The sequence below is a fragment of the Astatotilapia calliptera genome, chromosome 15 (assembly GCF_964374335.1).
Source record: "Astatotilapia calliptera chromosome 15, fAstCal68.1, whole genome shotgun sequence".
Classification (NCBI taxonomy): Eukaryota; Metazoa; Chordata; class Actinopteri; order Cichliformes; family Cichlidae; genus Astatotilapia; species Astatotilapia calliptera.
The window spans coordinates 1,193,079-1,208,761 of record NC_137436.1 but is presented as its reverse complement, the minus strand read 5'-3'; the positions used below and the strand labels follow the sequence as shown (position 1 = coordinate 1,208,761).

The 15,683-nt window shown below is 39.7% G+C and overlaps 2 protein-coding genes across 4 annotated transcripts in view; one reads left to right on the top strand and one right to left on the bottom strand.

Annotated features, from left to right (window-relative positions):
• tdrd6a (tudor domain containing 6a) overlaps window positions 1-7,969 on the bottom strand; it is a 31,076-nt gene extending 23,107 nt beyond the window's left edge. Inside the window, exon 1 of one of the 3 annotated variants that reach the window (XM_080289441.1) lies at window positions 7,447-7,969. The gene's annotated coding sequence lies outside the window, so the exon portion shown is untranslated. The remainder of the gene's footprint in view (window positions 1-7,446) is intronic. The other 2 variants (XM_026194120.2, XM_026194121.2) reach the window with 2 other exon arrangements.
• A 2,489-nt stretch (window positions 7,970-10,458) lies between these two features.
• sf3b6 (splicing factor 3b, subunit 6) lies at window positions 10,459-15,426 on the top strand. Its single transcript, XM_026143191.2, has 4 exons — window positions 10,459-10,790; window positions 11,279-11,397; window positions 14,149-14,287; window positions 14,955-15,426. Exons 1-4 carry the CDS (start codon window positions 10,761-10,763, stop codon window positions 15,042-15,044), a joined length of 378 nt encoding a protein of 125 aa, XP_025998976.1. The 5' UTR covers window positions 10,459-10,760; the 3' UTR covers window positions 15,045-15,426.
• The last annotated feature ends 257 nt before the right edge of the window (window positions 15,427-15,683 follow it).

Sequence of the window (15,683 nt, the reverse complement as noted above, 5' to 3'; positions counted from 1 at the left end):
ATAAGGTTAGTAGAGTTGCCAACAGCTCCTTAAAAAAATGGAATGGTCCGTCATTCAGAGAAAATATTACACGTTTTGTATTGAGCTGAGAAGAGACGCGGTTTGTCCCGGACTTTCGCTATAATGAAAAAAAGACACAAAGCTGGAGTTATTCTGTCGTAACGCTGCACAGCTGCCTCTTCTTCTCTCATTCTCTCCCCCTGCCTCTCCTGTTGCTACTTCAATCATGAAACTGATCAATGATCAGCTGATCGGCTTTTCTCTCTTGTTTGTTTATCGCCCACTTTGCGCCAGAAAGAGGAAACCAGCGGATGTCGCGCTAAACAACAGCAGCACGTTTAAGCTTGATCAGCTGTTGTTAGAATTTATTTAATATTAATTTCTAGTATCAGCTGATGTTTGCTGGAGCCACAGCTGTAAAGCTGCTGGTCATGATGTCGGTTTGGATATGTGGTGAGAGGGAAACATGAAGATGAAACCAGGAGATGTCCTTACTGAATCATCAGAGCTGTGATGGAGAAAAAGGTTTACCTTTTAGGTGACATGAATGAGTTGAAGTTATGAACTGTTTCTGAGAGACAAATAACACCAGGATCCTTTTTTAGGTAGCCGACAGCTGGTAACTGTGCAGGGGTGGATCTAGCAAAGTGTTGCCAGGGGGCCAGGTAGGGCATTAACAGGGAAAGGTGGGGCACAAAGAAATACTTTTCTTTCTTATTTTCATTTAAAATATCTAGCTTTTATTAAATAATTATCTAAATCTTACAACCAAAGTTTTTATCTGACGTAAAATGTATAGAAATCATACATATACCAACAAGACTGTACATCACTGTCACAACAGCATTTGTTTTCATTCAAAGTCTTTATGGCTTTAATACCTGGTGGGCCAGTCTGTAGTCAAAATGCCCAATTTTCTGTCCCAGTCCAGCCCTGCAGGTTAATACTGGCAGTGTCACCATGCCAGCTGACTGGATTTCATCATCAGCCAGTGTTGTTCTTTATCAATATTACCACAGTTTACCATAAGGCAGCATAGAAAGTATTTACTTGCTTTCAGGTTTTATTCAAATGTTAGTCTTTTCAGTTGTTTCCCCACTTTTTTTCTGTTTCAAAATCAAACACCAGTTTGTGAGAAGATTATCTTCTTTTTTTAATAGGCAGATAAAGTTTTACATTGGAATTTGTCAATTGTTTGTTACAAATGTTCGTATTTTAATATTAAAAAATGTTTTTGCCCAAAACATATGTGCACTACATGGCAGTAAAAATACTATGCAAATATTGCTGTCCTTGAATGCTGAGTAAACACTGACAAAACACTGATTGTACAGTGGGGCAAAAAAGTATTTAGTCAGCCACCGATTGTGCAAGTTCCCCCACCTAAAATGATGACAGAGGTCAGTAATTTGCACCAGAGGTACACTTCAACTGTGAGAGACAGAATGTGAAAAAAAAAAATCCATGAATCCACATGGTAGGATTTGTAAAGAATTTATTCGTAAATCAGGGTGGAAAATAAGTATTTGGTCAATAACAAAAATACAACTCAATACTTTGTAACATAACCTTTGTTGGCAATAACAGAGGTCAAACGTTTACTATAGGTCTTTACCAGGTTTGCACACACAGTAGCTGGTATTTTGGCCCATTCCTCCATGCAGATCTTCTCGAGAGCAGTGATGTTTTGGGGCTGTCGCCGAGCAACGCGGACTTTCAACTCCCGCCACAGATTTTCTATGGGGTTGAGGTCTGGAGACTGGCTAGGCCACTCCAGGACTTTCAAATGCTTCTTACGGAGCCACTCCTTTGTTGCCCGGGCGGTGTGTTTTGGATCATTGTCATGTTGGAAGACCCAGCCTCGTTTCATCTTCAAAGTTCTCACTGATGGAAGGAGGTTTTGGCTCAAAATCTCACGATACGTGGCCCCATTCATTCTGTCCTTAACACGGATCAGTCGTCCTGTCCCCTTGGCAGAAAAACAGCCCCATAGCATGATGTTTCCACCCCCATGCTTCACAGTAGGTATGGTGTTCTTGGGATGCAACTCAGTATTCTTCTTCCTCCAAACACGACGAGTTGAGTTTATACCAAAAAGTTCTACTTTGGTTTCATCTGACCACATGACATTCTCCCAATCCTCTGCTGTATCATCCATGTGCTCTCTGGCAAACTTCAGACGGGCCTGGACATGCACTGGCTTCAGCAGCGGAACACGTCTGGCACTGCGGGATTTGATTCCCTGCCATTGTAGTGTGTTACTGATGGTGACCTTTGTTACTTTGGTCCCAGCTCTGTGCAGGTCATTCACCAGGTCCCCCCGTGTGGTTCTGGGATCTTTGCTCACCGTTCTCATGATCATTTTGACCCCACGGGATGAGATCTTGCGTGGAGCCCCAGATCGAGGGAGATTATCAGTGGTCTTGTATGTCTTCCATTTTCTGATGATTGCTCCCACAGTTGATTTTTTCACACCAAGCTGCTTGCCTATTGTAGATTCACTCTACCCAGTCTGGTGCAGGTCTACAATACTTTTCCTGGTGTCCTTTGAAAGCTCTTTGGTCTTGGCCATGGCGGAGTTTGGAGTCTGACTGTTTGAGGCTGTGGACAGGTGTCTTTTATACAGATGATGAGTTTAAACAGGTGCCATTCATACAGGTAACGAGTGGGGGACAGAAAAGCTTCTTACAGAAGACGTTACAGGTCTGTGAGAGCCAGAGATTTTCCTTGTTTGAGGTGACCAAATACTTATTTTCCACCCTAATTTAGGAATGAATTCTTTACAAATCCTACCATGTGAATTCATGGATTTTTTTTTCACATTCTGTCTCTCACAGTTGAAGTGTACCTCTGGTGCAAATTACTGACCTCTGTCATCATTTTAAGTGGGGGAACTTGCACAATCGGTGGCTGACTAAATACTTTTTTGCCCCACTGTATCTCTTGTACTTTATCAACGCAGTATCTAAAAACTTTGCACCGTAGTGGTTAAAATCTTATTCTAATAAGAGTTAAAAGTGCATTCGGTTATTAGGTTTATAGGATTATTGAATTATGGTTAACGGTTGGTAGAATTTTTTTTAAACATTATCTGCCAATTACATCTGCCACCCTTCTCCAAATCTGTGCCCCTACCTGGCCCCCCCAACAAAAATTTTCTAGACACGCCACTGTTTATCAGTACTGACTTCATCAGAATTGTGAACATCACAGCAGATGCCTTTGTGTGAAAGTAACTGAGAATACAACACAGAAAAACATGAAGGAGATTTTCCTGGTCTGGCTTTTTATAGCAGATAACCTTAAAAATATTCTACAATGTTCTGCATATAAAGCTTAAATTTCTTCAGTATTGAACAACAGAAAAAAATAGGCTTTCTTGTCCGAGGTCATTTAGGTGAAAAAAAGAAAAGAAAAAGACAGCAGCCGACAGCGCTGTAAACAACGGTAGACTGGTGGGTAATAAGCGAATGAATAATACAGAAAACAGAGATTGGAGACGGGAAACTGTTCTTGAAGTACAGAGAGAGAGAGAGAGAGAGCTAGCTGTGCATGAAGTGTGATTTGCAAAACAGCAAAATTCATGACGACATTGATCAAATGTGAAGCGCAGTTTGCTGCTTCTTTTGCTGCTGGCTCTGTGAATTTTGGCTGGAGAGAGAAAAACCTGCAGCTCAGAATCAGCGCAAAAAGACGTAATCACAGCGAACAGTTGGTCGCACAGGTGCAACCAATTTTTTTTTTTTTTTTTTTTTTTTTTTAGTCGCACCACTGAAAAATTTGGTCGCACTCTAGAGCCCTGCTTGAGCAATTTAAATCTTTACTAAAGACACATTTCTATGCCCTGGCTTTTAACACACTATGACCCAAGCATTTTGGTCTTATTTGAATTAGTTTAGTTATTGTTTTAATTCTTTTACTGTCCTTTTATTGTTTTTTTATTGTTATTATTGTATTACATTGTTGCTTTTTAATACCATTTTCATATTGTTAAGCACTTTGTGCAGCATCGGCTGTTTGAAATGTGCTATATAAATAAATTTGACCTTGACCTTATATCGGGATATGAGATTTGGTCATATCGCACAGCCCTATTATAATTATTTATAAAGTGTTTTTTACAAACTCTAACATTAGGTAACCGATGGATTTTCCAGTTTGAGTGCAGCTGGTCAAACAGCCAAAGAATATTCTCAGTTTCTTAAAACCATTTTGCAGCCAGTGACAGCACAAAAGTGAACACTTAAACTGACTTTTAGTGTCGTTGTTTTCCTTAGCGATTCAGTCACTAGTTAGCTAACATAAACTAATGTAATTCTATTAACCTCAACCAACCACATGAGGTCACATTCCATACTGACGGAAGATGGCGCAAAACATAAGACTTTAAGCACTTGTACTTGTACTTATGTTAGTTTTTGAAAGCAAAGCTTAATGATGTAAATTAAGCTTTACGTGTAGAGTTTCAAGCCCCATTTGAGTAGCGTTTATGTAAAAATACAGTAGTCGTGTCCAAATTCATGGGCTGCATCCTCCCGAGGACCCGGCCTTCGCAGTCTACGTGGGCCAGGTCCTCAGAAGGTCGGGTAGGCCGGAAGTAAACAGCTGTGAAATTGGACAGTCTAGCCTTCTGAGTAGCGTCACCGCTGTCTCGGTGGAGTTTAATAAACTCGGCTGTCTGCTCCTTGCTATCTAAAATATAACAGGACACTGGCGTAAATTCTCGACCATCTCACACTTCTGTTTAATCAGTTTTCTGTTTGACGTTTATTCAGCTGTGTGAAAACCAAGGAGGAACCCACCAGGGGGATTAATAAAGTTTTATTTTATCTAATCTAATAACTTTAATCTCAGCCAAACCGATTTACTCGCGAACAAATAAAACACTGAAAAAAGCCAGACAATAACATTTTTAGGTTGTCTAAGTGACTTATATATTACGTTTAACCTGAGTAGCGAAAGTCGGTGATCTGAAAATGATGTGCCGGGAGTTGTGTCGTTCTCAGCGGCTCTAGTGACCCTCAAGCTCTCGGCTAGCTATCGAGCTGGTGGGTAACAGACGTCTCCGAAAACGTCGGAGCACTTTTGCAAATATGCGATATCTTGATAACCTGAGCAGATATTTGAAGTTTACACACCCACATTCTCGCCTGAAAATATGTTAAAAGTTTATTTTGTGACCCAGAAAGATTAAAAAGAGTAATTTTAAAACTTAGTAGCGGCCGCCATTGCCGGAAACTGGAGTTTGGCTGGGCCGCGCTATGAATTCTGGGATATGGTGGGCCACGAAGGACACACCCAACCCATCCTTCAAATTCGAGGAAAAGGACGCATTTGCCGGCTGCATTCGGAGGAGTCTACGAATTTGGACAGCCTTCGGCACGTCGCTGTGACGTAATCGGTCTACAAATGCGGCCTCAGGAGGATGCAGCCCATGAATTTGGACACGACTGCTCCTTACCAACCACCAAGGAACGTATGAGCGCCAATCTCAAAGAAAACCGTTAGTAATACCTGTAAAAACTCTCAATGATGCAGTAGAAAAAAAACTGCGGTCGTATTATAAGCACATTTATCTTGGTAGCTACTGTAATTACATTCGTTTGTGTGACCCGCAAAGACCCGTATGGGCTCAAAATGTGGTCATAAATATTTTGTACTTGTAAATCGGTTTTGTACTTGTAAATCAGGATTTGTATGTGTAAAAAAATTTGTGCGTGCGTAAAAAAGATTTGTATGTGTAAAAAAAAAAAAAAAAATTGTGTGTGCGTAAAAAAGATTTGTATGTGTAAAAAAGATTTGTGCGTGAGTATAAAAGATTTGCAGGGGTTCTTTTGGCTAAAAAAAAAAAAAAACCCCTGCAAGTTACAAGTACGAATTTTGACCCTATTTTTCTTCCTTTCATCTGATTGGTCAATGTCATGTCAATCACAAATGTAACAATCCAATCAGAGAACAGATGGGTTTGGCCGTCGGAAGGCCGCTTTTTTTGAACTGCAGGTCTTTGAAGGAAATAAATGCCCTTTTACATGCCAACCCAGCGTTTTCCTTCATCACCACAAAGGAAAACAGTCTGTGGTCGTCCGAGTTTGGTGATTTTTGTGTCACAGGTCTACGTGTTTAATATAGGGACTACCACAGCCTTTTCAACAGCGCTGCGGAACGCAGGGTGGGGGCGGGCAGTGTTTTGTAAATGACAGTCTTCATTACAAAGCTTTCTTCGTTATGAATTAGCATACATGTTTTTACATTTGAAGAACTAGCAAAAAAACCAAACTCTTGTAGAGGACATAAAGTCAGAGATAGAAACGACAAGGAGCAGGTGCATCTAGTACAGGTAGAGCTGCTGCAAAAACCCACAGAGCCCAGCAGCCAGCGCAACAAATTCTGGATCCTTTGCTTTTAGTTAGCAGTTAGCATTAGCAGCACATCCTGCTCTGATGTGAAAGGACTTTTATGCTGCGCACTGTGACTCACAGCAATGGTCCCAGGTCAGCCCTGACTTTGTGTTAAACTAATCCTAAAGTAATAACGGTATTTCTAACCACTGATATACCACAACTTTTTCCTTTCAACAGCTACTGAAAGTTAGGGGACCTAGCTGCTATCGGATATTTATATAGAGATCCTCCAGCTTCAAACTGTATTACCCTTCAAGGACCTGCAGTTCAAAAAAAAGCGCCCCTCCGACAGCCAAACCCATCTCTGCTCTCTGATTGGATTGTTACATTTGTGATTGACATGACATTGGCCCAATCAGATGAAAGGAAGAAAAATAGGGTCAAAATTCGTACTTGTAACTTGCAGGGTTTTTTTTGACACACAAGTCCACACACAAATCTTTTTTACGCACGCACAAATTCTTTTTACACATACGAAACTGATTTACAAGTACAAAATATTTATGACTACATTTTGAGCCCGTAGACCCGCTCTGCAGAGAACTTCACAGGCATACATTAAATTACTGGGTTGCAGTGATGATAAGTAAATGTGTCTAACAGTGGGGTCAAGTAAAGCCTCAACCGTCTAAATAGCAGGAACTTTTTCTTCTTTTTTTTCCACGACAAGATTAAACTTCGAAATTTTAAATATACTTTTCAATTATTTTAAATATTTTAAACGAGGCGAAAAACGGGACACATGTTATCACAGAAATGTTTGACATCATCTTGAAAATTAGCACAACCCTATCGTTTAGTTATTGTCTTTTCTGACAGTCCAGTCTAGTGTCAGAAAACAACATTATTCCAAACCTTTCATGTTAAGAACTTATTTTAATGCTAACTAATTACCTATTATCACACGTTACTTCAATAACGCAAAAGCTAGCATCATATCAGGTACTAAGTTAATAGGCGAGGGCTCATTATGATGATTGTCCCTCAGTTTAAAAGCACACAGAATTATAGTAGCGAACCATGCAGGATTTAGTACATAACTTACCGTTTTTACACCTTGAAATCCTGCCGAGTGTTCTGGAAGTACCGTCGACGTTAGCTCCTTGAAGACCTGCCACCGTTAGCCTAGCCAAAAAGAAAAAAAACCGCCCGTAGCCCCAGCGGCGCTAAACTTCTCCTCACCTAAACTTTGCAGATTTAACCCAGTGAGCTAAATGTTAGTCCAGGCTCGGTGTTTTTATCGTTTCGTGTAATTTGTCTACCACTTTTAAAGACTGATTTTCGTGGTAACAAAATAATCGAACTCGACGACCGATTACCGTTAACACGTCCAACTCCCAACCACGCGCGTGCCCAAAGTCGTTTCCCTCCTCCCCACCCGGAACTGTTATTCGCGCTTTTTTTTCTTTTTCCTTTTTTGTCCCGTGCTCATATTAGTATATGGTGCAATATAAAATGAAATACAATTCCACAATTAGATTTATTAGATTTTTTAAAATTAATTTGTTAATGACCCATCTGTCACGTTTTTTTAAAAGTTATCTGAAAAGCATTCAGTTAAAGTAGGAACACTCACTAGAGAGGTCACACTCTAGTGAGTGGGGGTTGTTTTGGGTTTTTTTAAGTTACCAAAAGTAGAATCAGAGAAAGAGCCTAAACTATTTATTAGTTATGCTGCTGGTTTCCGTCCATAGAACTGGTTTTGGTTCCTTTCCTGTAAAGGCTGTTCTTCCTTGCTACTGTCACCAAGTTTTTGTTCATAGTGCATCAACATATCACAGGGTTCTCTTTGTAGGCTATTGTAAGGTTTTGCCATACAATATTTAAAAAACAGCTAAAAACTCATCTTTTTAAACTTGCCTTTGGTTGATTTATGTTTTTATGTTTTAGCTTTTCTGTGAAGCACTTTGTGATTTTTATCTTGAAAGGTGCTATACAAATAAAATTTTACTTACTTAATATTGTTCACTTGCCAATTGTTGTTGTTAACAGGTGCAAAAATAAAACAGGTTGTACCAATGCTGTAACCAAGCACTCTGACAGTATAAATAGTTTGGGTGAGGTTAGATATATATGAGGTGTGTATATATATATATATATATAAGGAACAGACATGAGGTATTTGTTAGGGGTAAAACTGGCCAAAACACACAGAGCAGAAATACACCCACTTAGTTTTAGTTTAATTTTAATGGCAATAAATATTTATTTTGAAAGTAAAATATTTGCTTTAGCAACTTTTATATATAAAAATATTAACGTATGCAGTTATTGTCTGTTTATCAATTAAAAAGACCATTTGAATCATCTTGCCAGCTGACCTGACCTTACAGTAAGAAATGCGCAGACCGCAAAATACCTTGTACTTTTTGAAAACTGCACATGCTCAGGAAACTATAATGTGTAAAAACAAAATCCTGCTATTTCCTCAGAATTGATATGAGCTGGAACTTTCCATAAGAAAAAAATATTTTCAAGAACTCACAATGAGAAAATAAGACAAAAATAGGGTGGTGAGAAATGCATTTTCTATGAATTAGCTGTGACTCATATTTGTCTTGAAGTAAATAAATGCCAAAAGAAAGAAAGCTTAATTATGTTTAAGAGCTCCTGTTTTTGCAGAAGTGGGTGGAGGAAAGAGGAAAGGTTGCCTCAGGAGTTATTTCACCAGAATCCTTCCTCCACACAAACAGGACAAAAGGAAATGTGCCACTCTATGCAGATAAAGTTCAAAAGCTACTAGCAGTATGAGTACTCATATTCGGACATAGACATTTGCAGAGTTAAGCACTGGTATGATTACAGAACTTCAGCGTCATTAAATGTGAGCACGTGTTTTTATTTAACATCACACAGCTGCTCTCTTATCTTACAAAACCAGTGTAAGAACAGTAATAAAGGTACCACAGACCTTTAATAATGTGTGTGCAACCTGCCACACAGTTGTGTCATGTAATAAGAAGAGCAAGGATGCTAATGTTGCATTTTTCATGTAGCAGAGACTGTCATCTCAAAAGAGTAAAAGTGCTTATGATATCTGGGAAATCAGAGTGAACACCCCCTCCCTAACCAAAGTTTTTATTATAATTATATAAAAGATAAGGATATATGATAATTATGCTTTATTGCTCACAGCCATAGTATTTGTTTTTTTTAGTGCTGTATTCAAAAGGTACATTTTCTTGTGATTTGAGTAGTCATCCTGCAAGGGGCAGAATATTTAAATAAGTCACGCAAATGTGACGAAGAAAGTCTGTGGCACGAAATCTAATATCTAAAAAAATCATATCTTGCGCCTGTTGTGGCTGTGATAGTTGCTACAAGCAGTGTTGTCTTTAGAAGGGCGAGATGTCATCAGAACCAGTGCGTAATGGCCACATGGATGCATGGATGCTCAAAGCTGTAAGCAAAGTGTCAAAACTCTGGCTTCGTCCCAAAGCTCTTTTTTTTTTTTTTAGCAAACACGAAAGTAATTTTCATTTGAACATTTAATCCAACAACCAAATAAGTGTGTGCGGCTGTGCTCATGCATGAATGAGTTAGTCTGTAAGCACAGTTATAGGCCCATGTGGTTCTATCTGTTGACTATTCTTGACTTCACTATTGGTGTAGAACCTAACGAAACTGAGACATCTCCCTTTACAAAGTGTTCTACAAGTTCCTGACACACACACACACACACACACACACACACACACACACACACACACACACACACACACACACACACACACACACACACACACACACGTACATATATAATTTGCAGACCCAATATTACTCGCCCCATATGCATGACTCTTAACTGATGCCCATGACCTCTTAACTGTTTCTCACATCAAAGTCTGGGGTCCACTCTCTTACTGTCAGTCAAGTTCATGATCCTTCCTGAGGGAATGAGCTGAGCTGTACAATCACAATCTTTCCCTCTATAAAACATTATTGTTCCCATTACCTGTAAGTTAGTACAACTTTGTGTTCCAGTGGTCAGCTTGGTATTAAATGCAACAACTGCCTGGTAACAAGATAGTGATTTGAATCAAGTGTTGTGGAGCAGGGAAGCACCTAAAAACCTAAAACAAGAAGTCCCAGTGACTATACTAAAATTTTTAGTATATATGTCTCAAAAACCAGTAGACAGACTGGGGGAGCGTGAGAGAGAAACACCTATCCACCTTTAAAGGTTAGGAAAATGAGACAGAGTGGTTTGGTGGAAAGCTCTGTGTTTGGGTTCAATCGGAAATCGGAAGTACGTCACCAGTCAGCTTCCGTTGCCATTTTGACGAGAAGAGCCGAGCGCCTGGTGGGACTGCGTGTTTATCGTTCGTGGGTTTAATTTGAACGAAACAACCCGTCACAATGGCTATGCAAGCAGCAAAACGCGCTAATGTAAGTGTGAGAAAGTGGGACTGTGAATTTTGTGATAAATAGAGCTTCAGAAACATTAGCTCAGTTAGCTTCGAAGCTAGCCTTAGCTTGTGTTAGCGCACGGTTAGCCGCTTAGCACGTTAGCAAAATGAAAACAACAACATTGTATCGTAACATTTCTCGTTGGTGCTTTTTATGATGTCTATCTTGAGCACACGGTTAAAGTCGTCTTCTGTTTGAGATGATTGATGCTGTTCGGGCTTTGGTCGTTAGTTTAAATGTCTGAGTTGTATACGTAAGGGCAGGAGAGGGTTGAAGGGGCTGGTGGGTAAAATAAAAGGAAGAAAATAAAACGGTTTACTACTGATTTAACTTAACTCCGGCAAGGTTTGAGTTAAATGTCTACAAGCTACGTTTCCGCGGTAGCTTTGTGTTGAATGCTCGTCAGTAGTCGTAACTTCAACAGTGTTTATTTATCCGAACTGTTTTATTGTTTTTTTGTGCTGCAGATCCGATTACCTCCTGAGGTGAACAGAATCCTGTATGTCAGGAATCTTCCTTATAAGATCACAGCAGAGGAAATGTATGATATCTTTGGGAAATATGGACCAATACGACAAATCAGAACGTAAGTGTTTCACTGTAGATTTTCAGAAATAGCAGTTGAAGTGCATGAAGTCATATTTTGGAGTTGGACTCCACGTTTATCTGTCTTTCTCTATCTTTGATGTTATTCAAATCTCTCAATTATTTAAAGTGGACATAAAAGCAATACATCTTTCTGCTACTTTACTGTACATTAGCTAACTAGTCACAGAACTGATAACTCTGTAAAAAACAGGTACATTGAAACTTAAAAGCAGTCTAAGGAGGTCACTTTTCTCCATGTTAAAAAACCAAGGACATACTGTCCACCACTGTAGGACTAAGCATTGTTAGCTAGCTCCAGGGTACCTTGGGTGAGCAGACAGAAGGGCTGGCAGAGCAGATGCCCCACAGGCTGCGGCAAGCACTGTTGTATGCAATAAAATAGTCTTTCTTTTCCCAAGCGTTTCCAACCAGGTTACACCATAATGAGTTACGACATGTGTATCAGATCTGAAACATAGCTAAGTTCCTTACTGATGCATGATCAGGAATCTTAGCATTCATTGGTGTGTTCACAATGAGAATAGACAGACCAAAAACAAAAAATGGCAGCCTCAGAGGAAGAGGTGCAAACAAATTATGCTATTTTGCTAAACAAATTGTCCTTCCTCATCTAATAGTTTTGTATTATGTCACATTATTTGTTCAAAGTCTGATCTAAATTTGAATTTGGTGGTAATTTTATTGCGTTAGAGCACTGACTGCAAGAAACCACAAGCTATGACCATCACGACTGAATTTCTGAAGCATTTCCTCTAAACTTTGTATTAGCCCGGAGCTTCTAGCCAAGATAATAAGACTGGATTCAGAGATAAACAGTACAAAGTGGGGTAGATGGTGCATAAAAATCAATCTTCTAGCAAATGACATAATGACATTATGTGGAGGACTGCTATGAGAATGGATCCCTGATGTCCTTTGATGACCTGAGGAAGAAGAATCTGTCCTGAAGAAACTTTGTTTTATATCTCCAGTTAAGATCTTTTCTTAAAGCCACTTGGTTAAAAACTGCTCCATGAAGGAAACTCGCCTGGTCTTATTTCAAAAGTGTATTCTGTCTTAATGTGTGCTGTTCCAGAACCGGGGTCACAGGTCAAGGGAGATGTGGGGCTGTGATTTGCATGTAACAAGTGATGCAAAACGAGGGTCGCAATTATGTCAGAAATGTTTAAGTGCAACCATTAATTGCAGATACAGACTGACCCATTATGACTTTCTCCATCAAACGTACAATTCGGCAAAAAATTTGCATAAATATAAACCAGCGTTATGTAGGCTGTGCTTTAGATGTAGCCTTGAGGAGGGTTCATTACTGCACAGTATGTGGTTTTGCACAAAGGTACATTCTGGCAAAACTTTTCCAACATTATGTCAAAACCTTTAGTTACCCTCTCCATTAGATCCTCAAATATGTTTATTAAGAAACTTTACAAATGTTGTAACAAAAACAAAACCACTCTGCATAGAATCCTATACAAAGGTTGATAGAATACATAAACTTATAGTTATCAGAGTCAAGCATTGACTTCTCTTGTTTTTGCTGCTTCTTCAACTTGAAAATCTTGCAAAAAAGGACAAAGAAATACTTCTTTCACATTATCTCATTGAGTGCATCACTTCAAAGTTGAAGTGAGAAAAAGCAAAGCCAAAATGTAATGGATGGAAATTCCCCCCCCCCCCCCCCCCCCCTCACTGTGGACAGTATCCGGATGGATAACTAGCTGAAAACTAATGCTTTAAATGGTAAATGGCCTGTATTTGTATAGCGCTTTACTTAGTCCCCATGAACCCCAAAACGATTTACCCATTCACACACTGGTGATGGCAGCTACATTGTAGCCACAGCTGCCCTGGGGCGCACTGACAGAGGCTTTAAACACCTGTTTGATAGTTGACATGACAGTTTTTTAAAAGTAGGGCTCCATGTTTTAAATTAGTCTTAATAAATGTAGTTTTAGGTGTTTGTACTGGGTGAAGATTGCTCGAGGTTTGAATTTGATCCACAAATGTCGCTAACAAAGCCACTATCCCCAATCAGGGGATAAACAGGTGAGATATTTAGCAAATGTAGCACGCTTTCTTAAAGTTGTGTTTTCAGCATGCAGGCAGTGGGCAAATTTAAGCGAATGTTCCAGTAAAATCTCCACAAAAAGTCACAAACAGTGTAAATCCAAAGCTAGCCGGACCATAACCTCAAACAAGTAAATAATGGCTAAAATCACAGTGTTTTTAAATTCACTCAGTCTAAGGTTAGTGACGATGAGGTTGCTAAAAGTTCCACTGCTGATGAGAAGAAAGATGGTCCTGACCAGAGCTCTGACTCTGCCAGCGTTCTTCAAGAACATAAAATCCAACAGACCTGTGTGGACTCTTATTTGCCTTTATACAGACTAGTCCATGTGATTGTTCAGTGCAATGGCACCAGCTGCACATGCACGGTCCCAGAACTATAAGGTTACTATACTGGCATGTCCCAAAGGTCGTGTATTCCCTGCATTGCAGTGAGAGAGCTCCTGGATGTCCTGGCCAGTAAAGTAATAATTTTTTAAAAAGTCCACTTTATTCAGCTCAGAGGAGGTCTAACATTTAATTAAAAAAAACACCCCGCTGTCATGTGTATACAATAATAACACAGGAAATAAGAGAGGGCTAAGAAAACAGGAAAATGCCCCACTGTCACCCACCATCAGTAGGTCTGGTAATGATTTCCTGTGTCTGATGTTTTTCGTAGAGGGAACACGCCTGAAACAAGAGGAACCGCTTATGTCGTATATGAAGACATCTTTGATGCCAAGAACGCCTGTGACCACCTGTCAGGCTTCAATGTCTGCAATCGTTACCTCGTGGTCCTCTACTACAATGCAAACAGAGTACGTATGAGCATTACATCACTGCAGGCACAAAGGTCTTTTGGACCACATGGTTCTTGGAGGTCCCTGAAAGTAACTCTGTTCCTCCAAGCTACATAGATAGCTTCAGGGCTTCTCAATGTTTGCGTTTGAGCTGACAGTATAACTGCTAACATGACCTAACAGCCAGCTGGTGAATGACACAGCAAAACATGTCATTGCTGTGTCATTGCTTTCCTGATGATAGCAGAGCTCGAGTCTTTGGCCAGCACGCGAGGAACAGGGTAGCTGTAGCACCACCCCCTCCGTCACTTAAATGCTTTTATGCTACATTGAGAAGAAACAGAGGGTGTAAATACAGCCGGTATGGCTTTTTTAAAAACTTTGTTGTAATCCTTTGTTTTCAGTCTTCACTTTTTCAGTGTTTAGATGCCAAAGGCAGAAAATCACGTGTAATTGTGCTTTAATGAATCAGCATTTTGTTGTATTTCCTCAGCTACTTCTAAACATGTATAAAGACTTAAAGTTCCCCAAACTATCCCTGCAGTGCCGACACGCAAATGAGGACAAAGTGCTCTCACAGAACAGGGCTTAGTCTGTGCTTTAATATTAAATAATATATAGTTTTGCATTTCTATAAAATGAACAGAATATTCATGTACTTTTTTTTAATCAACTCTTTTCGCAGGCTTTCCAGAAAATGGACACAAAAAAGAAAGAAGAACAGCTGAAGTTGCTAAAAGAGAAATACGGCATCAACACAGACCCTCCAAAGTAGTCTTCATAAAGCATTTCTTTTCAGTTCTAGATGTGACATGTTGCTCTGTTTGGACTGGTTTGTTCTAGTACAGTTGTTGCTTATACATCCTTATTTTGGTTTTCTGATTTTCATGATCAAATCTGTATGAACCTGGTTACACCGTCAGTATTTGAGTTCAGACCAGGGCAAAATCTGCTTGTCAGTTTAACTTTAAATTTTTGTTGTGTTCCTGTCAAAGTGATTGACAAGCGAGACAACCTCTTTAGCAGGAGACACGTCCTAGTTTTCACCCAGGGCAACATGTTAAAGTCTGCTAGAGCACATTGCTTTTCTCTCCATACTTTTAATTTAAAGCTGACCATGGATTTTCATTTCTATAAAATAAATCTTTTTTCTAAAAGCTGCCATCTCCTTGTGTTTTTAACATACTGTAGATGTAATTTAGTGGAAATGCTGTCCTCTGCGTGAACCCATTTAGATCAATAGACTGTGCATTTTCCACATTTGCACAAGGGTTAGGGGTCGGCCGATTCTTAGTTTGCCTCAGGTTTTAAATGGCTTGTGATGCATCCCTGGGGTTTCAGTGGGATGATGAGTGTGGAGACGAGAGCCGCATGGTGACCTCTGTGCAGTCAGTGGTGTGCAGAGTCATGGGTA